This window comes from Strigops habroptila, chromosome 8 (assembly GCF_004027225.2).
Source record: "Strigops habroptila isolate Jane chromosome 8, bStrHab1.2.pri, whole genome shotgun sequence".
In the NCBI taxonomy this organism is placed as follows: domain Eukaryota; kingdom Metazoa; phylum Chordata; class Aves; order Psittaciformes; family Psittacidae; genus Strigops; species Strigops habroptila.
This window is the reverse complement of record NC_044284.2, coordinates 15472370-15499032: the sequence shown is the minus strand read 5'-3', so window position 1 is coordinate 15499032 and position 26663 is coordinate 15472370. Positions and strand designations below refer to the sequence as shown.

General features: G+C 35.2%; 1 protein-coding gene and 1 long non-coding RNA gene across 13 annotated transcripts in view; one reads left to right on the top strand and one right to left on the bottom strand.

The window, feature by feature from the left end:
* The window catches only part of KCNT2 (potassium sodium-activated channel subfamily T member 2), a 141549-nt gene that overhangs the window by 56256 nt on the left and 58630 nt on the right, over positions 1 to 26663 (bottom strand). For all 12 annotated transcript variants that reach the window (XR_003992526.1, XR_003992527.1, XM_030493971.1 and 9 more), the window contains exons 10-13: positions 9474 to 9654; positions 7149 to 7313; positions 5445 to 5581; positions 917 to 980 (exon numbers count right to left, since the gene is read on the bottom strand). Coding sequence is in view for 10 of the 12 variants with exons in the window: in XM_030493971.1 (XP_030349831.1) it covers positions 917 to 980; positions 5445 to 5581; positions 7149 to 7313; positions 9474 to 9654 (547 nt within the window). In the remaining 2 variants the exon portion in view is untranslated. The remainder of the gene's footprint in view (positions 1 to 916; positions 981 to 5444; positions 5582 to 7148; positions 7314 to 9473; positions 9655 to 26663) is intronic.
* Positions 22073 to 26244, top strand: LOC115611282. Its single transcript, XR_003992529.1, has 3 exons — positions 22073 to 22154; positions 22838 to 23016; positions 26181 to 26244. It is a non-coding gene; the product is annotated as an uncharacterized LOC115611282 (long non-coding RNA).

Sequence of the window (26663 nt, the reverse complement as noted above, 5' to 3'; positions counted from 1 at the left end):
GGTGTGATGCACTGGCACAGGTTGCCCCCATCCCTGGCAGTGTTCAAGGCCAGGTTGGACGGGGCTTGGAGCAACCTGGTCTAGTGGAAGGTGTTGCTGCCCATGGCAAGGGGTTGGAACTGAATGAGCTTTAAGGTCCCTTCCAACCCAAACTATTCTGTGATTCTATGATGTTGGTTATTTGGCATTAGTCCCAAATTAATTTATAATTCAGTCTTTACTTTTAGTAGCAAATTTTCGATACTTCAACAGTTCTGAAAGGAAATGCCAGTCAGTTGATAGATATCTGTTTTTGGATTTAATAAATATAATTATTTGAATTGGATTAGTCCAGGTAATTTGTATAAAACATTTTTGACATAGTACTACCCTTTTCAGTGATTGATGACCAAGTGTCAATATATCTATAAGGTACCACGATAGTGTTTGTTTGATATTCTGCCATCGTTCCATAAAAAGGGAAAGAACTACTGTATTCTGCATGAGAATTGTTTTTTTAAAGTACTGTATTCTTACAGTACTTTTTATTTTTTAAGTTCTGTGAGAATATATAAATTCTCTTTAAAAAAAACCAAAACAATGTATAACTAAAATATGCTGTAAAATCCTAATTTCTTTGGTAGGTATGTCATGGAATTTATTTTCTAAAAAAGCAGAATTAGGTATGTTATGTGAAATAAGCCATTAGATCATGTTTCATAAATTAGTGAAATCCTGGCCTTATGGAATCCAACAGAAACTTTTTCATTATCTTAACTGAGACAAGACATTCATCCCACATGCAGAGTCTCTGTATAAATCAGGTAAGTTTAATCTTCCGTTCACAGAATTAAGTCTCAGTCCCTGACAGGGAATAGGGGCAGTAACAGTATAAACAGCACACACATTCATTCTTAATTATTTCTTCAAAACTTACAGCTGCTGTCCGGTCCACCTCACAGCGGCTACTCAGAATGAAACACGCTTCTGCATCATCCATTCTAGAAGAGGGGAAACAAGCCTGTTACCAACAAAATACTTATGTGTACTTGTGTTTCACAGTTTATAGTCTTGTATGCTTATAGAAATAGAATATAAAGTTTAGTCTATCTGTTCTCACGCATTATCTGAATGTCAGTAGCAGATACCCTGTACACCAACTCATGGTGTGTACCAGTACTTCTTGACTAGGTTCTAGGAGATGTACTTTCCCTGGTGCCAGTAGAAGCTGTGCCAAAATAATAAATGCAGAGTGGCCTCAAATACACTTAATTTGCAAAATAAATATTTATCTGTCATAAGTATAAAAGGTGAATAAATAGCACCAGTCTACATAGTGTGTAAGGGTATGGCATGTTCAAGTTACTGATGAAAATAAATGAGAGGAGGCAGATAATCCAGACTTGTCTTGCCTAATGATAGCAGAAAGATGGGTAGATATACTAGAATCATGCATTTGGGGTAAATAACAAACATCTGTATGTGTATTAAATGAATTAGCTATTTTCAGTTCATGGTCTCTTTGAGAACTTTTAATGTCTAACTGTCCCCTGGTGGATACAACTGGTCATGTAATAAAAAGAGTAGTGGTGAAAGTGTGGAGAAAAACTGACTGAAGATTTCATCAAAGTTTGCTTTTCTTCTCTTGCCTCAGATCTTGATATCCTCCAGTGAATCCTACTTCCCTTGGTTGAATCCTACTTGGTTGACCTCCTTCAGAAGACAGGACTTTCTGGGCAAAGAGAAACGATGATTGGAATGGGTTTCCTGGGCAGGGAAAAAGTGAGACAGAAGCTGGGGAAAATGAAAAGCCAATTCACTGCCAATTACACCAACTCCATTCTGGGGTCTGGAATGGGACCTGAGATTCCTAAATCTTTGGTTTCTTTGCTGCTAGAAAATGGAGTTGGTGGTTGTTAGTAACAGTTTAGGCCATTGGGACCCTAGGCTTAGACTGATGGTCCATTTTTTTAGGTACTGTACAAACGCAGAACAAAAAGTCCTTGCCATATAAGATTTAAGTGGCACAGCAAAGTACAACGAAAGTATATGCAAACACGGGAAACAGGAAGAAATAGCGTGACAATACCTGAATATAAAAATTAGAAGAAGTAGAAAATGGTCTCACTAGATATCAGGGTAGAGAACCAACTGAAGAGAGGATGAGACAGAGAATATTGGAATTACTTTACAGATGTTTCTGAGAAATTCATCCTAGATTGAAGGGACAGCATGGTTGAAATCACAGTGGGACTTGTATGCTAATCTGTTGGATGTGTGAAAGAGAGTAGCATTATAGACTTACTAGGTTACCTCTCAGGACTGGGAGTTGCAGGCTAAGAATAAGGAGTTACTCCTTGATATAACAAAGAAAGGTAAGCCAGGGAAGGACTGCAGAGAGGCAAAGTGATGTATTACATGTTTCCAGAACCTTCTGAAAAACAGGGTTTGGAGAGTTGAGATTATAAATGTCAAGAACATAAATATAATTTTAAGTGGGGCAAAAATGAGAGCTTGTGTGGGAAAACACAAGATGCAGTCTCTGTCTACATAGGATGCTCTGCAATATTATTCCAAGCTTATGATCCACAGTAGGATACTGGTTTTATTTTGATAGCAAAAATTAAGATCTGTTTACATCTGTCTGCATCTAAACTAAAGTTGATGATTAATAGATATCCATAATGAGATGCCAGATAGCTTGGCCAACCTTTCAGGTTTTTGACTGTAGAAGTAGTGATTACATTTGTGTGTTTTGTGTGAGATCATTCACAGAAAGTATAAAGAAAAGAGACAGATAAAGTCAGATCACTGTAGATTCCACATAGGCACATAGCAGTAAGAAAATAGAGGAAGCCTCAAAAGATTAAAGTACTTGAAAAGGAAAAATCATTGTAACAAAGGCAAATCAATATAGCCAAAAAAGTAATGTCAAATGCAGCTGATGTGGAGAAGAAGTGGGGACGGGACACTTCTGAGCACTGGTTAGAAGAAATCATGGGAGCTCTATGAATAGTTTCAGCTAAGCATGGGAGCCAAAATGGGAAGACAAGGTCTTTAACAAACTTGTAAGAAAGAAAATTCAGTGAAATTAGATGGGATTTTAGTGAGAGCTGAAGAGGTAACTGGAGTGATAATAGATATAGATGACTTCGTAAGATAATTAAATTTCTTCTGAATATATTCACCTTTTTCCCCCATTGTTGTTGGGTTTTTTTTGTAACTTTTTGAATCATTTCAGCACAGATGACAAGAATAATAACCCAAGAGTAACATCTATGTATGTCATGAACTTAGACAATAGGAACACTACTAACATCAGTATTAAAAAATTAAGGACAACTCAGAGTATCCTTATGAGAGGAGTATTACTGATGTCCTAACAACTGGAAAAGCTTTGTCAATTACACCATTTGTATGTGCCGGAAAACCGAATCTGAGACAAAAAAAACCCAGTAGTTCCACTGTTTGAGGATGGCAGAAATTAAAATGAGCTAATATATTGCAGAGAAATTTATGAAAGGAAAGCGTATAAGGTAAAGAGTGGAGAAGAAAAGGATTAAGAAGGTTTATGGATAGTTCACTAAAAAAAGTAGGAGGAGAGAGAAAAAAGTATTTGAAGTCATGACAGATCATGAGAGAAAGCTGCAGGGGAAAGAAATCAAGCATGGTAGTGTTATTCGCTTTCTAGTGCTAGTCTGCATTGAAAATGACAGCTGTTTTAATCAGTTCCCATGTTGTTTCAAATGCTGAAGTAGCTATAATGTTTCCAGTCATGCTCATGAACAATATAAGTATCAGAGTGATACCTCATGACAGAATTCATTCTGGTTTTTTTGTTAAAGCTGGGCACGTGAACACAGTTTAGAGAACACCAAGAATTTGCAAAGTTACACCCTCAAAGGTAGGAAGCAAGAATGAATATCACTTTTGTAAACCCGAATTGTGTACTAGGGCATATAAAGAAAAATACAATCTTAGATCTAACTATTTACTACTAATTGCAGTCAGGCAACTTTTGGTACTCTTTTAGGTTTTGGTGTGACCTTTATCATGTTATTTTGACACTGCATTTCTCTTATAATATAGGTATGACATTTTGATAATGAGACACTTAGGTTTGGGGTTTCTTTTTAGTAACCATTATTTTATTTATTTATTAGAAGTTTACCATGTGCCTTGTTATCTTCTCAGTACATTATGTTCTCATTAAAAAGAAATACAGGAAACATCTTAGGTACTGGGTTGTATTTCATATTAAATTTTCTATTAAATTCCCACTATGCTTCTTCCCTCAGGAGAGGTTGAAAATTATTCTATGACAGGTACATTCAATTACATGTTCTGCAGGAAAAAGCACAGTTCCACAGTTGACTACCTCCAGGTTATTATAAGCTGAATTCTTTATGGAACAGCCTAATTGTTCTGCTCCTAATGTGTAGAACAAATGCCAGCTACATCCCCACATAGATTCCTTCTTGAAATCAGCAAGAAAGCAAAAAGAGGAACCACTCTCTAAAAGAAAATTCCTAATCCTGAAAAAAAGCTTTATTGTATTTCAAATTTTGAGGTTTTTTTCAGTGGCAGAAATCTGAGAACACTGCTCACTAGACTTCTCACAGAATAGATTCTTGGAAATAACTCTCCTGGGGTAAAGAAGGCTGAATGACACAAACAGTCAACCTTAATTTAGGTATCTATATTAGTTGCTTCTTATAAAGAGCAATGCAGGTAAGTTAAATCAGTTATCTGCTAAGAATCACCTTTCTCTCTCTTTGGAGAGTTTAAAGAGACACCCCACCTACATGAATTCCACTGTGAATTCCTTCACGCCTTCAAGTGATTGAGCAATGTGGGGGGGAAGCAACTGTGTTTGACTGATGTGTTTTGATTAATGTCATTCACTGTTAACTGGCAGAGAGGATTTTTTAGAAATGGTGGAAGTATGTGATAAGAGGAAGGCCCTGAAAGAAGAGTATAGGGAGGTATAGTAGAGTAGTTGCTTATACTAACAGGCTGAACTTGGGAAGGAAACAAAACTCTGCAATGGGTTCAAAGTGTGATAATTATTTTTGTTTGCTTTTTTTTTCCCTTCAGTTGGTCAGGAGAACTACCATCACATTTCCTATTTTTGCTGAAAGAAGAGAAATAAATTCTATCATTATTGGCAGTTTTGGAATTTTCTGAGCTGCTTTCTCAGAAGAAATCACAGGCACTCTGTTTCAATACCTTTAAAAACTGAGACAAAAAAAAAGTAAGGAAAAATTTTGTCAAATGAAAGAGCCTAAAAAATATCTGTTCCTTGAAAAATTTCAGATATTAAGAAAAACAAATTATATCAGAGCCTTGCTTTCCAAATACACATGCTTTTCTTCTAGCACAGCTTTTGTTTTTTTGTCAAAATTATTTATCAAACAGTATGAGTGAAACAAAATAACAAACAATATTGGTCAATATTTGCCTACTTAGCTCTCAACAGGTCTTGATCTTTTAGTGCTGAGCCTTGCAGATAGATAACTCTTTGGGACCACATTGGAATTTGTAATACCCTTCGGACCTGAGCATCCATCTCAGTAGGACACAAAATAACGACATAATAGTCCTGTCAAAAACATAAGGGGGAATAGTCATGTTATTTTATTATGTTACTATTTATTGTTGCTAGAGAATGAGTCAGTAGAGACCCAGGATGTCAAAAGAGTCTCTGATAATTCTCAAATTTAATTGACAATAGTTATTTGAATATGTGGGTTTAAAATATTGAATTCTTTAATAAAAATGGCTGGACAGTTGTCAGCTGCTCACAGAAGACGCCAGGGTAGCAAGTGAAGTACATTTAGAAACATTTTTTGTTTCCATATGAGCATAATGGGGGTTTTTTAGAGACAGTTTATATTTCTGTCATTCTAGCTGGAAAATGTAGGAAGTTTTCAATGATCAAAATGGAATTATCTTCCCCCAATTTTTTTTCTCTACATTAAGGGGCAGATCCAAACTCTGTTTCCTGTGCAACAAACAGTCCTTGTTAGGAAAAGTACTGTTGCTCTGAAGTATACATGTGTGTACATAGAAAAAGGAGACATAAATGGAACATGAGGGGAGAGACTGAGAGCTTAGGACAGGCTTGTCATAGAAGCCTTCCTTAGCGCACACAGACTTGCAGAAAGCTTAGTGCTTAGTGGATCCAGTGTGTCATCTATGTCCTTCAGCTTCGCATTTCAGCTGTAAAGAAAATGTATGTAACCTTTTTTATGCCACATAACGAGTACTAGGACTTTTCTTCTTTGTCTCCAGTGTGTCACAGAGCCTAACTCATTCTTCAGGGTAGTTAACTTTTGTATTTCAATTTGTGTTTGCATCTATAAAGAACTGGATTTCTTTGTGCATTTGCTTATGCCTCTTACTTAGGTAATTATTTTGGGGAATATTTTGGATTTGGGATTTGTCAAATTGCTGAGAGTTGTATTTTTGTGATTTTCTTGCACTATTTAATGAAGCATGGTATCACAGGTAACTTAATAAAAGGCATAGAGAAGGTTTAGTGAAAGAAATGGTCTGTAGCAAAGCTAATGATAATGAGTCCAAATTACTATCTCATATAAATAAGCTTTTATATGATCAAAAAAAGTCATATGACAAGTTTGTATTAGCTAGGGAATATGTGTACACTAAGAAAATCTCGTGTGTAATCTTTCAAGGCCTTTGTCCTTTAAAGTACATCTATTTATTTCTTAATTTCAACAATTCCAAAGGTATCTAATCTTCCTAACACTGGCAAAAGACAAAGCAAAATGCAAAGACTAAAAGATGCTTTGACTTCTGAGGAGTTTTGGATCCAGTCCCAAAACAACAGGAAAAAATAATTAGAGTAGTTTTCATTTATTTTCTGTTTTGGGGTAGAATATAAGGAATTTGCATGGAAATATCTGTTTCTAAAAGGACTGGCATAATTCAACAAGACAGTAATTCTATCTATTTAGTCTATTTAGCTTAATTTAAAATTAATGTCTCCATACTTTGTATCAGGTTCTTATTGCAATTATAGATTCCCAATTCAATCAGCTAGTCCCAAATTCAGTTTTACAAATTAAAAACTTTCAGAAGGCTGTCCAGAAAATCAGTGGTTTGAGTTAATCTTCTTTTTTTTTCTTTTTTTTCATTGTAAGTACCTGCAGTCTGGGGTGAGCATAGAATTCATTTAAGAAATCCATAAGTAAGTCAATCTTCAGAGAGCTAACACAGAGCACAACATGTTTTTCCGTCTGAGCTCTGTGTCGACTGTAGTTACCACCGGACTTCTGTCTCTCCATCCACAAATATGCCAGCTGTTCAAACTGCAAGAGATGCCAATTGTCAGTGCAATACAAGACAAGCAGATGTGCAGTACAACTGTATCATGACTTAACAATGTTGCATTGTTCATCTCATACCTCTATGAAAAGCTGTTCTTAGCCCACAATGTCTTTTTCTTTGTGAAAAGGTCTCTAGTAAGTGGGTGAGATGAATAATAGGGTGATTAAAAAACATGGCAGAAGAGCCACTCTACCACACACAAAAGTGGGGTAAATCCATTAAAATATCATGAGATTACAGTAGATCTCAAGATTTTAGAAAAGAATGAAGGCTGTACCTTATTCTTTTATGTATGTTATACATAAACTCTCTTTTCCCAGCACCATGTGACATAAATGCTTCCCTCAAAAGAAAAGTTAAATTTTCACCCACTTTATACTGTGGGTACAGATACTCACATAGAAGCACCAATTTACTTAGTTTGGCACTAACTCTTCTCAGAGGTTTTAAAATGTTCTTTAGGTGACCTTCTGTATACTCTCTTATTTGTCTATAAATTTAGATATAACTTAGATACACAGCAGTTGTTAATACAGCAAATTTGCCATTGCCAGCTGAACAATAGATAGAGGCTAGCAGTAAATATTGTTCTACTAGTCTGAATCCCTTAAAGGGAATACTGTCAGTGTTATTGTAATAATCAGTAATAAAACATACAAACACAATTTCAAATTGTATTGTAAGTAATATGCATTTAATGCTAAGCTCGATTTAACTATGTATGTGTGATAGATGCTTTTTCTCGTCCACATTCAACTGATGGGGAGACTGAATTGTGAATAATGATTTAATATCATAGGACAAAAGCTCAGGAGAGAATGCCTCCCACATATTCTGTGTATGGAAAACTATACAAAGCCCCATTATCATAACAAAGCTATAAAATAAAGTAGCTAATAATAGGTAAGTTTTGTGAAAGGACAATAGATTCCAGGTTTTTTTACTGGTAATGCAGAGCTTTTATGCCTGAAGTGTATGTTGGAACTACCTGAAAGATGAAATTTCTATTTACTAGGAAATTCCAAATTTCTTAAAGGGTATTTTAGTTTTCAATAGAATATATATTTTACTAAATTTCCACCAAGTGGGAATATAATTGTGTTAGTGCATATGTCTCTGCATATGCATACATTAAATATTTAGGTATAATTAAAATGTTCAAATGATTTCAAGAAAATGCTGAAAATTTGAGCTTCCAACCTCCCAGGTCTTCTCTGTTGTCTGCTCACAGTGAGCTTTAGTTCACTGTCAAAGAAGCAGAGTCTGGGAACTATGGCTGTATGGAAAAACTTTGGAGCTTCGTGGTCTGGCAGGTCCACCATAAGCTTTGATAAGCATGCACAATGTCTCCCCACATCCCCTTTTTTATGGCAGGAGGTCTGGGTAATGACCAAGTGTGGAACAGTTAACAACCTGGCAGGGCTTCCCATGTAATTTCAGAGTTTCTGTCACAAAGCCTCACCTAATGAGCTTGGAAATGTCTGGTACAAATTTAATGAAACTGGTTGACTCCTTGGAATACCTGGATTTTCATAAATCTGCCTTTTCCTGTTGAAACTGTTGGAAGTCCTAAACTTAAGTAGGCATGAAAAATTCCTAACTGTTCTGTTGGCTCTGTGTGTGTTGTACCGACATACACAGCTGTGAACCCAATTTGCCTGAGTTGCAGATTTAATGAGATTTTTTTCATGTTAGCACTGAGCTGTAAGAATAAGAGAGGAAGTGGAGAGAACCACGATTAGAAACAGGGAGAGCCTGCAGAGGAAATGCTATGCTCATAATGAAAGTGCTGGCTACTGTTGTTTTTTGGTTTTGGGTTTTTTTGAATTGCTCCATTAATAACAAACCCATATTTCAGGATGAAGGAAGGGCTCTGTGGTACATGACAGAAACAGAAAGCTTTCACTAGCACTTGAAAACTGTTATTAGTGCTCTGTTTTATAGCATAAAGCTATACTATAGGAGGACAGAAAAAGGAAAAAGGAAAGAATAAAAAAAGACACAGAATAGGAGGTGTAGAAGATAGTTATTTTTTCTGACATCATACGTGCAATATAATAATAGCAACAATAAATTATTTCAGTTATTATTCTTTTGTTTTAAAAACCATTCTAAAGAGAAAAAAAAAAATCCAAATTTACCTGTATGGGCAACACCACAAGAGCAACACAGATCATAATGACAACAAGCAGCTTTGAAGGCCATATCTTGGGTGTAACATCCCCAAAGCCCACAGTGGAAAATGTCACTATGCAGAAATAAAGGGAGTCAAAGAGAGTCAACCTGTTTCCTGCTCGTTCCAGATGCTGAATTCCACAAATACTATGTAGAAAAGAATGAATAAAGACATGAAAAATAAGAACTGTACTTAGGGTCAGTTCAAGTTTGGTGATTATATGTGCAGAGAACTAGTTATTTTCAGAATTCACGAATTGCTCAGCAAAGACTTTTTTTCAAAGAAAAGTAAAAATTAGTATCAAACCAGAAATGTTATTAATATAATTCTCAAATGCCATTTGTAATGAAAGAAAGCAATTTTTTAATTATTTCAATATCATAGTCACAACTTTGCTGCTAGGTTTTGCTTAGTGGCTGTTGTGAGGGAGAGGTGGTATACAGAACATCATGAATTGATGCAATTCCTTTCTAAACCAGAACAAAACAGATGGTATATAGTTGCCACCATTCAGAATTTTTTATAAACATCTTCTAACTTTTTTAGGGAGAGCTTGCTGGTATGGCCAAGAAAACATACACACCCCTTTCTTTAAATCTGTTCCTCTCTATGTCAGTTTCTATCTCTTTCTGTGGCAAGAGTTACTAGCATGAACTAGTTATGAGAGTACGTGTTGCATACTAGAAGGATAATGTTGGTATAAATAGGTACTGACTGTCTAGAATAAACTGAATGTGAGAATTGCAGGCTATCGAATCATCAGAGGAATAAGTATCCAGGGTCAGCCTTCAAGTAGAAGGTGGAAGATGCCAATGGGTACGAAGATTCTGCTTGCTAAAAGTACAGAATAAAACTGTAAGGCTTGGTTGTCTTTGATCACAGAATTAATTAAGTTCATTTCTTCCAGTCACACATTCCTGTGAACAAGTAAATGGTAGTCCAGGTTAATTGGTAATTATTTCTCTTGTAATCAGCATGACGTGCTTTTGGTTTTGAGAAGTAGCAGAATCTGTCCATGGGTCTAACTGCTATTTTGTATGTTGCAGATTTTAAAAATATTTCAATAAAAAGGATAATATTTCAATTAAGAGCTTCCCAAACTTAAAATATGACTTTTCTTAATACAGCAGAATTACTTGGATCAGGTTAGGCTTTTAAATTATATTCACGTATATGAAGAAAATAGATTTGTGAACCACCCTGAATAGTGTAGCGGAATGATTTCTTCACAGAGAATTAAGAGAAATAATTGATAAATAATATCTTCTTCTTTAGTAATTATTCTAGAACATGCCAAAAAATTATTTCTCCATGTATGGTATCCAGATGGTAATAGTCACTCACTAATACCCTCCATGGTAAGATCTTTGCATCACCAGGGAGACCCTGTGTTTATAACAGCTTTAGCAGTTGTTCTTCTGTTCTCTCTTCTGTTCTCCAAAAATAATTTAGCTGTAGGCAGTGGCATTTCCAGAACATATGGATCAAATTCCCAGTTTCCTTTTCACAGTTCTAGCATTTGTAGTTTTCACACATCTCAAAATGTTCTAAAAAGGGTGGAGTTTTTTCCCTGTTGTTTGCATAAGTTAGATACTTCAGTCAGAAGTGGTAATTTTATATTCCTATCCAATTTGTCCCACATTTTTCACTGGAGTTGTAATCTAGATCATCCATTATTTCACTATTTCCCAGTTGGGGAGGAGGGGGAAGAGTTATTTGGTTTTGGGTGTTTTGTGCTTTTGTTTGTTTGTTTGTTTTGGGATTTTTGATTTTGGGGTTTTTTTTTTGTTCTGTTTTGTTTGGGGTTTTTGTTTGAGGGAAGTTTTTTGGGTTTTCTTTTTTTTTGGTTGGGTTTTTAGTTTGGGATTTTTTGGGTTTGTTTTTGGTTTTTTTTTTTGGGGGGGGTGTTTTACAGGAGTTAAAACTACATTTTTGTCCCTGAAAATATTAACAGCAGGACTGTAAGGAATTATACTAATTAAGCTTTCTTTTGGTCTCAGCTAAATAATTTTCCAGTGTTCATTTGAAATAATGGAGTATGCTGAAGAGGCATCCAAATATGGAAAAAGAAGGTATCTTAATACTGTTATTCACATAAGTTATATGTAATTTCAAAAGCAGAATGGTGATGGATTTTTAATTCTTCATTGTTATTATTCCTGATGACCTTAGTTCATTTTCTTCTCTTTAGTTGTGTTTTGTTGGGTACATCTTTAAAACACATGACCTTGACTTCAGAAGTTAAGGTCACCAGGGGCAGGAAAGTAGCAATTACACTGAACCACTGATATGGCTCCTACATAACAGGGCTATTACACCACTCCACTAAGTGTGTTAAATACCTGCAGGTGGGTTGTATTGAAGCATCATGCGTGATTGTATCATTGGTAGGAATGTATTTTTCTGATGCTGGTGCCTGTGAAATTGTGTGGTATTTGTACATGCAAAAGGATTGATTTTACCCTTTGTATTTGACAGGATGGATTAAAATGTAAAATAAATTGAGTAGCCTAGAGCTTTTTTACATTTTCAAGGCATGAGAGATGCTTCTTCACTTTTTGTTCTTTTTGTAAAACCTTAAAAAAAAAATAATAGTTTGCTGGTAGGAAGACTCAAGCCTTGATGGAGATATTTTCTTTATTCTTCTTCATGAGCTTTCTGTAGCCAGCCCACCCAATCATTAAGCCCACTTTAGCTTAACTAAGTTAATATATCCTGAACCATTTCAGCCTTTTCTAAGTGAACAGTAAAATTCCCACTGAATTTAGTGAGACCAAGATTTCATCAACTGTACTCCCTTATAGTCCTATATATTCCTATTCCTTGAAGCCATCAAAATAATTTTGTGCCTGATCCAAAATGTTGTGGATTCAAGCTGTTTCTGATTGAACTCAGTGGGCATGAGCCAGAGCTTCTCACATTTATTTAACAGTCTTAAAGTCAGTAAGATATGGGAGCTATTTCCTCACTGCTGAAGCAGAAATTCAGCTCTTGAACAACTTATTGAACAAATTAATTTCTTTCCTGAAAAATTACTTGCACCTCATTTGCAGTTCAACCAAATTGCACTTCAAGCTCTAACCCTGAAAACAAAAGCATGGTTACCAGGTCTTACTTTTATTGGGTGTTTTGCTGCTCTGCCTCATTTTTATTAGAGCCAGAGATCACAAAACTGCAGAAAATCCTGACTTGCAAAGGACAACTTTATGGGAGTCTAATTACCAAATTACATATTACCTCTTTAACTCCTTCCACAAGAATATTACACTTCAATCTCATCACAATACCCTCTAAATAAGCATTACTCAGCATCTATAGCATGTTTCCAGCTATTTGGGCTACCTGATTACACTGCATGGAGAGTGCAATGGAAAAGTTATTAGCCACCCATGAAGCCAAGACCACATGAACTAGTTACTCTATTCCCCACAATTTACTGACATCTTCTAATACAAAATAATTCTTAATATGAATAGTGGTATCAAATTCTTTTCTCTTGTAAATTAAGTGTTAAGGGTTATTTTTAAAACATGCATAAATACTGCATGTACCAAACCAGACAGCATTATGTTCTTGTCTGCTTTCTTGTATTTCCTGACATAATGAAATACACAGTAACTTGGACTTCCTCTTTTGGCTGTTTTAATATTATATGGTGGTATTTTTATCTCCTTGTTCTTGTTTGCTTCCTCCTCCTCTTTCATCCGATGAAGAAACAATAATTTACTTGGTCATCCCTGGACAAACATAATAATTTCAAGCAGGAAAGTACTGTTCAGCAAAGGCAATGCTCACAACAGCTTGTTCTTCTGAAGAATATAAACCACTGTAATAATAAATACACAGAAAAAGCCTAATTAAAACACAGAGCCAAGTTTAGCACCTTCTATACCAATTCTAGGTTTCCTGTAAATTCAGCAAGGCTGTTTTTTCATAGTGGATCTGAGTGACCAGTTATAACAAAACAAAATTGGTTCAATAGAGATGAGATGTAGTATTACTAAAAAACCAGACAGAAATCCAAACTGTGGGTCTGCTAAAACAGAAGTATTATCAGAAAATTTATTACAAGCTTACGGAGAACAGAAGTATGATTTTTAAATCCTCTACTACCACTGCACTTGAAAAACAAAAAGTAAAGATAGTAACATGTAATATCTGCAGATTAGTCATGTTTACTTTAGGTATCATTTGAACTTTTGAGAGTACAGTCTTTGTTTTACTGGAAGTTTTCAGTTGAATTCCAGGAATCTTTGTTTGCTTGAGTATTTTATGTGCCAAAACTAACTACTGTTCATAACCTGCCTCCACATGCAGTACAGAAGTAAATACTGTAGAGTATGATAATCCCTGAGATTAAGTCAGATTTTTGCCATGCTGTGTAACATGTCATAGAAATGGACATAAGAAGAACCATTTGGATAGCATTTTGCAAGTACTGTACATTAACTATCCTTTTTAATAATCAATTTATTATAATCTATTTTATACCAGTTTGTATTTTCATTCATCAGTGTTGCCAAATATGTCTGACTTCTACATTTTCTAGAGAAAACTACTGTTTACAGGCGCAATCTCTTGAGGTCTACAATAATGCACCAGTGCTGAAGCCAAAAGTAGAGATGCTTAGTGTCTTCAGGATTAGATAGCAAATAACAGCATTGTTTTCTTTGGACTTTAAATTTGAGCTTCAATTTGTGTAATTACTTTTTTGTGTATTAAGTAGTTAGCTACAGAGACTAGCTAATGAATATGCTGAAATCAATGGGGATTAATTTTATCAGGTTCAGTGAGATTCTGTGGTACAGGCTCAGGACTTATATATTACAGAAGTTAACGTCTGCATAGTAAGTGTTCCCTGTAGTTTCTCACGCCAAAACTCTTCAGTTTCCACCTATCCTACCACAGAATGGTGGGATATGTGGAAGAAATTACATACTAAATTATGATTTGATTGTTTTGTACTGCCAGTTGCTGTTTGTGTTTTTAAACTTTTCTGATGCCACTGTCACAGTTTTGGGGGTTTTTTTTCTCTTTGTAAGAAAAACTGGAATGAACCATCACTCAGCAAAATTGTGGATAGTCCATCAGCTGTAAGAAATATCTATGGGTAAAATTCAAATACAGTGAAAAAACCATGACAACCAAGAAGACAACCATGTTAACTTTCTAGGAAGTACAACGGCAGGCATGTGAGACATATTATACCACTATAGTGGCTTTAACTATCTGCTTAAGAAAATGAAGATTTGGAAGAGTTCACTCAAGATGTTTAAAGAAAATTCCTCGATCTTTGCACCAAAATAAAAGTGGCTATAGAACAGTTCCTACTTCAGTTTCAAACTGGGAGGCATATAATATTTCTTCGAAGTCTGATAAATGCATCGTCTTTTTTCCTGAAATTGGCAAAAGGTGCTCACTACTTGCCAAAGATGTTAATATTAAGCTAGTGCCAATCTTAAGTCCTTGAAATTGAAGTGATGTCAGAGAATGCCCTGCTTTGTACAGGGGCAAACAGTTTTTCATACTGGAAACTGTCTCTGTGGGATGTTCTGTCTTCCTTAGGGCACTAATGTAGAGTCAGGCGTAGATTTGTCCTATATTTTAAAATTAGACATTATTTGAAAAGCAATTCTCAGTGCTTGTAGAATTAATATACACAGAATAATTAAATACTGAATTTACACTTCACGAAACTCTGCACTGATATAACTGAAGTGATAGTAAAATGTTGTTTTTCATTCACTGTATCAGATACATATGGAAATATTGTATGTTGATTTCTAAACGATAATACATGTCCTCTGAATTTTCATTATCTTCTTCCGATGACACACTACTGAGCTGTGTAGTCTGGTTCTACAAAAGGTGAAGATGTTGCTAACCACCTTACCCAATGCCTAAAAACCTGTTTTCTGAGAGAACTTCTGATTCTTGTGTAAATAATAAAGAATAGGCAAAGAAAAAGAACAAGGGATGAGAAGCAACTGCAGCACATAAATGAGTAAAGGGGCAATGAGAAAATACTCTGACCAATAATAAAACGTCTATCCTGTCCAAACACCCTGAAACTGAGGTTTGAAGTCACTAAAAAAACAAATGCTTCAGTTTTCCCCATCTCTGTGATGCTTTCTCAGGTCTTTTATAAAACCTGGGGTGTTTTTCCTAAACATTTTTCTTCAGAAAAGCACTTTTTTCATAAATAGCATTAAAATTTAAAAAATTATAAATAAGTAAATGAATAAATAAATAAATTACTAGTTTAAGTAGGCATGCAATTTCCAAAATGCTAAAATGACAGAATATATCATGGATAATATATCAAATTTAAGAATTACAATGAGAAGTTCCAATTTGCACCTTTCATTCCTTATAGCAGGCTTTAATGCTGTGGGAATAACTGAATTCCAGGATATAGAAATTAACTGCACACAAGACAGTGAAAGAAATGAGGAGGACAAAATTTAGTAGCTCAGGTAGTTTTGAAACTCTAATGCCACTTCATTAGACAGTCCAGTGTAAATCCTTCTGTTTTTCCAGAATATTTTCTTTTCAGAGACTGGAATATGTTTTCACATAACACTCTCCCTTTAAAGAATAGTGAAGGAAAAGACTCTGATTACTTCAACAGGCTTTGAATTACGCTCTTCAGTTCTGTGAGACTTTGAGCATAAGCTGAGGTAGGGGTGCAGAACTCTTTCTTTCACTACACAGCAATCCCACAATGTCAGAAATTAATACTGAATTTCTCTTCAGCTGGAAAAGTCACTCTTTCCTATATTCCAGTTGTATCTTTATCCTAAGTGATGATGCTTGATGATACCATTATTGCTTACCCATAGTGTCTAATACAAGTATTCTCCTTCCCTCAAAGATTAGTATATGTAGCTAATGGTTGCAAAAGCTCAACTTATAAAAATAAACTTCCAGTATAAGCCATGTGACTTCCAGAAACTGCAGAACATCTTGTTAAGCAGAACAGGATATTGTGAAATGACCAACTGTATATAAATATTTGTTGAAACTGAGTGAGAGCCTTTCAACTCCTGCTGCTGTGTTTTGTGAAATGAGAGGTGAAGCTGCAATAAGACAACTCTGGTCATTGAGACTGCACAAGTAGAGTCCCACTGTGGGCAGCATTCACCTCAACGCATTTCCATAAAAAAGTCTCTGCACACTTCAGCCTGTAAGTCCAAAAAAACACCTGCATTTTTGTTTTCTTTCAGTCTGCTCCCAGAGCTTTGATGGTATACAAAATAAACCTTGGCATTCCAACTTCAGTGCCTCAAGACTGTTGCAGTTAAGAGCTTGCTGGAGTCTGAGGTATTGGACTGCTCACACAAGAAGTCAGTAACTATTCCGGAAGTAGAATCATGCACCACCAGATACTCTTCACACACTGGGCATTACAGAATTAGGTAGTATTACATACCTATAATTTCTCAGGAAGAGTAATTAATCTATTTATAATATTCAGAAATTTTACGTGTTCTGGAAAATTCAAATGCATGCTTCTAATTTAATACACCCGACATGTTTTGGAGCATCATGCTTTGTGTTTCTTGCAGTAATTTGAAACGCTCTTAAGAGTGTAACAGTTGTTATGCAAAGCATCCATACTCCCTGGATCAAGCTGAATTAACAACTGAAAGATTCATTATCCGAATATTTGTTAAATATGCGTAAGAAGCAACTCATCCAGCATGTAGAATCAGGATAGGAATTGGAGACAGAGGTATTGATTATGACCAAGTATGCATATATTTCATTTCCTAGTGGCAGAATGCAGTCCACAGTTATCCTGTTACCATAAACATAAGAACTTTTATCAATTTTTACTAAAAATGAAGAAAATCTAAAAAAATGCAAACTGCCTCTAGGACTGTGTGAACCTAAGTTTGTTTTGAGGTAACTTGAAACTGAACTGACTGAAACCTGGACACTCATGGAAAATTTTATCCAGTTTCCAAAGCCTGGTATTGTACCACTACCACTAAGTAGTTAAGTTGTTAAATTATCCACTTGACAGATTTTAAACATGCTAAACTTGGATTTTGATAATCAGATTTAAAAAAAAAAAAAAAAAAGACCCAAAACAACCAAACAACCAAAACCTCAAGTTGGATGGATAAATTTTCTAAAAGGACCCAAAAATGGCCAACATCCATATTGGATTAGGCAAAAAGCTCCTCTAATTCAGTGTCCTGCTCTACTGAGAGAAGTCATAGATTTTTAATGAAAGAATAAACGAAACCAGTATGGAAAGATTCTCCCCTGAAATACTCTGCCTGCATTAAAAGACCTTGTAATAATAATCCAGTACGCACACGTTAGTTGTGGTCTAAGAGCAGACTTTCTCTGAATGAGGGTGAATCAGCAATATGTCTATCCTAGCTTAGGTACACTTCAGTCTCATTACAGACATTTATTTGTTGTAAAGAAGCTTGCAGTTCCTGTCCTTGAAGTACCCTAATGTTTACATATATTCTGTACCAAACCTTCCCATGGTAAGAGTGTTTCCAGACCACACTGAAATGTGTAATATCTTTCAATACGTGGGAAATCCTAAATGGCAATATTCCTTTATGGCATCTTATTAGGTTTGATCAGTCTTAGATGATTTATAATCTTATAACCATTACAGTGTTATGGTGTAGTATAAGCTACTGATAAAATAATTTTGTTCATTTTCAATCTAACTCAAGTCATATCACATTTTAAAGATACATGGATTTAATTGTTAATATTAATTTTGATTTATATTAGACTCAAAGCCTGACAACTTTTCCTAGTTCCTTCCTTTTAGGACAGGCTTTTTGTGGAATAGGGTTTTGGAATTTTCCTCCTAGTTTTCCTTCAATTCTGGTGGTCAAAATTCTCTCCTTATCAGATTTTGCTTTTTCATCTGATTCTCAAGGGTATTCATCCTGAATCTTCTTTACACTTCCATCTTTTTTTACATCTCCTTGACAGCCTCTCATTTGTTTGCATCTTGAGTGCAACTCTTTTGCTGTTTTTTTGTTTCTGCTATTAAAACAACTCCTTCAGAAAAATCCAAATTACCTTCCTCCAGTTGCAAAATTTTCTTGTTAGTAGCACTTTAAACAAAAACTAATTTCTCACAAATTTACCGATAAGTAATATTCAGGCAGAATGGTCCTTCTTGCACTGCTTATCCTGCTGTGAAACTCAGACCAATAGTAAATGCAGGCTGGAGTCATCTAAAACTTGATTCATAGCAGATACCACTTGTTCCCCATAGGCATGAAGGGTACTGCCCTTTGCAAAGCGCACAGGTAAAATTTTCCTTTCCAGCTTAAATTTCCATAAAGCATATATGCTCTGTTCCAGTTATACACAGGCCCTGTCAGAAGTGAATTTTACTTGTAGACACTGAAGAAACTGATTTCTGCTTGCCTTATTTATATCTCACTCACAATCTTTTAATATGCTCTTACAGCCAGTCCTCACTGTCTGCATTAAGCTTATCTTTTTCCCAGAAATTTTAATTCACATTTTTTTTCATCAGCAATTATCTAAGAGGACTTCACAGTATAATGATAATGATGACAGTCTTCATCATTAGAAGACATGGAAAACTAAGACTGATATCAGAAAACTGATTAGATTAGATATAAGGAGGAAGTTCTTTACAGTGAGGGTGGTGAGGCACTGGAATGGGTTGCCCAGGGAGGTTGTGGATGCTCCATCCCTGGCGATGTTCAAGGCCAGGTTGGACAGAGCCTTGGGCCACATGGTTTAGGGCGAGGTGTCCCTGCCCACGGCAGGGGGGTTGGAACTAGATGATCTTAAGGTCCTTTCCAACCCTTACTATTCTATGATTCTATGATTTTTTCTGATCCAGAACGTAGGCTCTGAGGCCCCCTTGAAGCATGGTCTACCATACAAATTCTACCCTTTTCATTTCAGGTCCTGCAAGTCTAGCTTGTAGAGGGATTATTCCATATAGCAATACATGATGTATAACCAAAGCAAGAAAAACTAGTCACAACATATCATTTACTAGGAACAGCTTTTTATATGTTTACTGAGCTGATGGATTCTTTTATTAGGCACCCAAAAGGGAGAAAAGCACTCCTTGAGAAAAACAATAGAATATGCATTTCTTAGACTAAAGGGTGAATAAATAGAAGACCCAGACATGTAGCCTAGAAACTGATTAGAATTATCTGTTTCTTATGGCAGCTCCTTGTTGTGCTTTAGATAATCTTTCTGAGAACAAAGGAGAGAAGTTTGCAGATATGAAGAGGAGACAGATGGAACATGATGGACTTACTTGAACATTTTGAGACGCCCAAATGAAGACCACTATGAAATGCTACAATTATATAGGAACACAGAGATAGAAATCTGTTGTTCTACTTCTATTTCACAATGTTTACACTTACAACAAGGAGTTTATTCTGCAGATGAATATTTATAGATCAGTGAATGCAAAAGCTTTCTGACAACTTAAATGAGTATGTAATCTGCTCCCTTTTGGATTTTATTACAGCATTGTTATTTACTTCTTAAATACATGTTTGTCTTTTTATGAACTAAAGATGATACTTTAAATAATTTTTCAAGATGCTGAACATAAGCACATTCTCTAGGATTTTTAATAATATTGAAATTGTCAGTGAAAATAACACTGCATTTAATTTAAATCATAAAGTTGTGCTGTTTCAAAATGTCGTAACCCCGTTACGTTTATAAAATGAAGCAAGCAGACAGGTTTGTTTTCCAAGTCACAAGCTAGGTGGACATATCTTGTTTCTGAATGTCTGGATGTTGGATAAAACACCTTTATGGGTGAGGAGTTTAGGTAATGGGAAACTTCCTATTGTTTTCTCTTCTGGAAAACTTAAATTTAGAAAAAGTGTTTAAGGTAAATGGCTGTAGTCAGATCACATTGGGACAGTGGTGTACACTTCTCGCATTTCAAGCTGCACTGTGAAACCATTGATTCATCAGTGGTCTTTTCTCTGTTTTCATTATGAGTGTTACCCTTCAATATTGCTGTTGCTGTGTGCACAAATATGGCATCATTTAAACTTTTCATATGCTGCATAGGTGTTGTCAGTGTTGGTACCTCTGCCAGTCACCTATACAGGAAAGAATAAAGGCCCTAGCTACTGTCAAAGCTGTAACATCCTTGCCAACATCAGAAACTATTTTCTTTATTTCTTTGATTCCTCTCAGTCTTGGGGTACTGTCATCATCTTCCTTATTTTCATGGAGTACCCTTGAGATTGTGAAGGACAGTGACAAGGGATAGACTGATTATTAAATGCAAGGATGACTGCAGTCTAAGCAACAGTGGTGAGGAAATCTGACCAGTAACTACACAGCTATGTCTGCCGGTTGCCAGTGGGGTTTGATGGATTTGGGCAACAGAAATAAATCCTGTGAGTGTGCATTTCTATTAGTATGTCAATTTAGCTGCTACATTCCATATTTCTCTTAAGACAGAGAAAGATTGTTCAAACAGGCAGTGAGCAAAATGGAAGCATACACTCTGTTGCTGCTTTACAAGGTAGTGTCTATCAAGCTGGTTAAATGAGTGGCTGTATGGACAGTCTCAAGACAACTGCACTGATGTCCAGCCTCTGTCTTTTTAGGATGCTATTTGTAGGCTCATGATGAGTAGAAGTTTGCTGAAAAAAAGAGTACAAGATCCAAAGGGGTGTATGGAAGCTGCAGTAGAGCTAAGCAAAGCAGAAGAATGCAGGCAATTACAGGAGACCATACTGTATTGGACAGCTTTAAATAGCCTCATCCTACTCCTTTTATAATGTATTAGTAAACCTACTGCTTTGCTGTGGAATGTAATTACGACGGTATTCTGTGCCCAAAGGAACTGACAATTTGGTTTCGAGCCTGTTGTTAAGTTTTCAGTCTGCAAAGTCAACCCATGGTTTCTACTTAAGTGTTTACTAAATGAATACCAATTTTTTTTTCTTATTGCTGTGACTCATGCACTCCACTGTAATATACAGTAATATAATTTCTCATATATATTGCCAAAATTTAGAACTTACATAAGCATAAAAAACCCAGCTATGTTTTTGCAAAGAATAGGAGCATATATTCAACTTTAAGCTTAAATTTGAGTTATTTTACAAGTATACGGCTAGATATTTCACTGTGGTTGAAAGATAACAAAACCCAATATAAATTACTATTTTTAACCTATTTTAGGAGAAGGTTTTAATTGCCAATGGAAGTACAGAACCCATTAATCAAAGTGCTGCTTATTTGGATTATACCCTAAAGGATCTTTATTTACAGACTTCTACTTTGTGGGGGAGAGGGAGAATGGAAAGCAGTATCTGCTAACAGTGCTAGAAATACAAATGTATTGAAGCTGGGACACCATTTAATCTTTAACACTCTTTGACATCAAGTTGACATTTAAGAGTTGTGACTATTAAATAGTTGTACTTGTATGTTTTGGTAAAGACTTTTGTTGAAGTCCACAAGCAATTATCAGAGATTGAGTTTACAAGTAACATTTTCATAATGAATCATACATTTAATTCTCTACTTTCTTTATTTAAGCACAGTAAGTGATTTTGGCATGTGACAGCTCTGGCATGGGGGATGGGGCCTCTATTGCTAATGGACAGAATATCACAAACAGGTGAGTTGGAGGAAACCATGGACATTTGACTTTTACATGTATTTGTTTATCACTCAAATGTGATACTATGTTCGCATGACTGCACCTCTAGTCTTCACCTGTTTGAAAACATCTGTCTAAACATTACAGTGATTTCTAATGGAATAGCAAGTATACAGAAGAGGAAAATGAGATTTTTTTTTTCTTTTAAAATCCATTGTAAATGCACTAAAATCTGTCTTCTTTTTAGATCATCTCACATCACATCCCTAGCTCTGCCAAAGCCTCTGAGATGTCTTTTCAATATTCTGTAAAGTTATGCCTAATACAAACAGTGTGTGAGTGAGTAATTCCTGGTGGCTGATGCCAATTTCTGTTGGTATGGCCAAAATCGTATCAACATCTTTTTGTAACTCTTCACCTTCTGTTTTGAGATATGAACTTTGCTAAACTTCACATCCTTAAAATACAGTTGGAATACGAAACAAACAATAAAAGTGAACAAATCACTGAAGAGTTATGTTGATCACAAATCGGCATAATGAATTACTGCTCATTAGGGAACCAGAATAACTGGTGGCATCTAATAATATAGTTAAATGTGTTAGCAACTACCATAAACACTAAATTTTAGTGAAGTAAAATAGTTTGTCAGCCTAATGAATCAGTCAATGAAAGACTTTTTTTTTTTTTTTTCTTTGAAGTCTGCATGTTAACGACAACTTCATTTTGGAGCCAGGAATTGTGAGTGATGATGGTTTGCTGCCAGGCATGGAATTTTAAATGGTGAAGAAACATCCTCAACGTAATTAGTCATCCATTGTTACACATGGCATTCTATCTGCTACTGTCCAAAGTGATATAACATTCTCAAAGGCAGCATGTGAGTACCAGGTTTTTCTTTTTACTGCAAAGGTAAAACAAAGCATGGGAAACATAATGCCCTCCTGTAATGAAAGACATGGAAAACAGTTTTTTAACACTTATTATATATATACAATTGCCCCTTTTAAGGGAAATTTACCTGCTTTTATTGAAGTCCTCCCAAAATCAAAGCAAAACCTAAGATTTCTTTTACCACTATGATGATACAGTATTTCACAACCTGAAGACTGGTTGTATTCCAGATCTGTTCTGAAGGTAACATGTATAGTTTGCATAAGTAACATTTACATTTTCACACAAGATACCTACTTACAAGCCTGTGGTGTATCTGTGCATGTGTGTTTATAAACCAAGGGAAAGCTTACTAGAGAGCCCACATCCTAGTGATTTGCATGTCTTTGCATGCCTGTTGAGTTTACCTCCATAGCTCCCTATGTCTCAATCCCCAAAAGCTTTTTCTCTTCTTTTCTGCGGATGTTTTTCAAGTGCTGATACTTTTGAAGACATACATATCTCAAATGCATATTGCACATAATAAAATATGGTTTGGGGGCTTTTTTTTTATGTAACAGAATACAGCATTATATTTCTCTTTGACGTTCCTTATTTCCTTGCTTTTTGGATAATCATTTCTAGATTTTCACAAAATCCCCCTTTATTCTATCATGGGGTTCACAAGACAATTACAGAATTATATGTTGTGGCCCCAATTCTGTCCCTATGTACAGAAACATGACACAGAAAATTAAAGCAGGCTTTGCTAATTTAATTTTTAATTTATTAAGAATTTACATATTCTTTATAGCCATTCTGTGTTGTTCCTGCAAAAGAACACGGACAGGATTGCATTTAGAGTAACTTTGAGGAATTTTATGAGTTGTTTTACACGTGTTGGCAAGCCATAATCAGTTAATAGTAGCAATAGCTTGATTTTATTTATCTCCTACAAAATTCAAACTATGATTGCTAAAGCAAGGATGCTATGGAGATGCAGTGTTTTAGAGTTGTGTTTCTAACAATCCGAATGTTATAAGACTCAAAACAATTTACTTTTTTTCCTCCTTTCATAATGGTTATTTGTCTTTGCTGTCAGAACAACCTTTGCTTGTCATGGTATTTAATAATATTTTTACTGTATTACAAGCTGTTATGACAATAAAAGCTGAAAAATTGTTCTCCCAATCGCATTTTTATAGTGCATAATATTTTGCAAAATACTGTGTATCCTGAATGTTCTCAATGCATCTTTAATGAAAAGTTGTCAAGATTATTGTGAGTATTAACAGCATTTGCTATCTGAGAGATACTTATTGGGGAAAATATTGGGAAAGAGCCTGAGAGACATTCTGTCTCCTTCTTGAGGAGGAGTTTGGTTTTGAATCTATTTATACACTTTAGTTAAATATGCGTATTCTGATTACTGAATTCTCAGTACCTTCTGTTGCAGAAAAAAATGACCTATAATGTAGAGTTACATACTATATGAAATATTAAAATATTGTGCGGTACAACAACAGAGAACAAAAAACATGGATAAGTTTATTTGTCTTTCTAATTCAAATTTAACTTTGCCAATCTTTATCTAAATTCAGTTTGGACCTACTGATTTTCAGGTTAATAAATGATCTGCAACCTGTGCTAGAAAATAAGGGAAGTCCTGATTGTAACTTGAAAAGATCACTAGTACCTGAAGCCCTGACTCATCTTCCAGGGTGCAATAAAACAACAGAAATCTCTCAATCCTATTGTTTACTTCCTTAATTTATTATTTCTATGCATATTAAAAAACTAGGAGGATTTGCTTATAAATAATCTGTTGCTGACACTTCATTTTGATGAGGCTTTGTGAAGGGCAGCTTTCTGAGCTACCATTTAGTCTTTGATTATTTTTAATTTTTAGAAGATGACAAGATGACTACAAATGTATATCTCACACTTAAAAGATAATTTAGATTGAACTCTAACCTTTATGACCTTGTTCCATGGACCACATTAAACAGGCTATTCAAATTATTATTTATTTCACTGGTGTCTGTGTCTAGTTTTAAATGTTCTATTACATCAGCTGCACAAAGACTTCCCTGCATGTAGTATGGGAAAGATGCTGACCTAATTATTTTGGAAATAACTATGTAGAAACATCTAAAAAGATTAACAAAGGAAATATTATGTCACTACCAAATTAATAACTAAAATAGCATGAAAATCACTGTATAATTATCTAGGTTTCCATAGAAACCATGTTTGATGGGTCGCCAAAAAGACTTCTGATTGGGCTTTAATACTTCTGCTCTCCCTGTAATAGACATGATTTCTGTTCTGCCTTTCACAAACAACTAACCAATTTTTCAGTAGTATAAGTCCTTATCCTATACTCTTTAAGCAGCAGTCACCCAAAGCTTTTTAAGATCTGAACTCTTGAGCTTAAAAAATGTAAAAATATTTTAAAAAACATATTATGACAAATACCATGCTATCAATCAAAGGAAAAATAAAAGAAAAAGAATAGATTTGTATATGGTAATATTCCTGTGTTGTCACAACACAATAGTTGTGTAAAGATAAGAAAAGGCATTAATGCAAGAAGTAAGTTGGGGTTTTTATTACTTGTCATTGTAACTTTTCATTACATTTTCTCATTAAGCCTTCTCAAAGGCTTTGGCCCGTAAGTACTAATAACATGGATGTACGCAAATGATCCCAGTGCTAGCAAAGGTGAAAAAGGTGTGGCCCATCCCATAAATCCATATTCGACTAGAAACAATAAGAGTTTTATCTGAATTTGTTTCATTTAAACAATCTAGATTGACAACTATTAGTGGCAAGACTTTTCACATGCTGCTTTTACAGCAGATTTTAGCAAAGCCACCTTTAAAAATCTCTATACATAAGGAAAGATAAACTCTATGCGATATATTTTTCTCCTGCCAGAGTTGACGAAAACATTGTCCTTGTGTTCAGACACACGGTTTTTCCCAGAAGGCAATCATTCAGAAAAACTTTAATTGAATTTATACATTATTTGTTTGCAAATAATAAATGGATATTTCAAATGTTTTGTTACTGACCTTCCAGAGGCTGCACAACCTTCTCATTGTTCCATCACTTAAGGAAGCATTAGTGTTTGAAGTAGACCTCAATTCTAATTGTATACACCCACAGGAAAACTATCCATACACACTGCCGTGATGCCAGAAATTGAGAAGCAGGACCAAGGGTAGAGGGGAAGCTGGTACAATGGATGTGGAAGGTACTTATATGTGCTAACTGGCCTACTTCTAGATCTATTTGTTTATGTTTGGAGAGCACTGCATGGGAATATTTCAAAATGGAAAATAGAGATCCTTTGTTTGAAACAAGCAAGTTCCTAACAGATCTGCTTTATTTCAGAGAAAGAAAAGCTCAACTGCTATTATTTTAAGACTCTGTGGGATTCTTGTCATAATTGAATAATTTACTTTGTATTATTTACAGTTACTTAGAACTTTCAATTAATGTTCTATAATATTCTGAGATTTAAATTCTGCAACTCCTGTTTAGTCTGTAAGATCCTGAGACTTCAAGTGCTTTATCACTTTAGAATCATTGGATCTGATCAAGCTGAATGACAGAATCAAAGTTGAATTGTGCTATTTTTGAATGCAG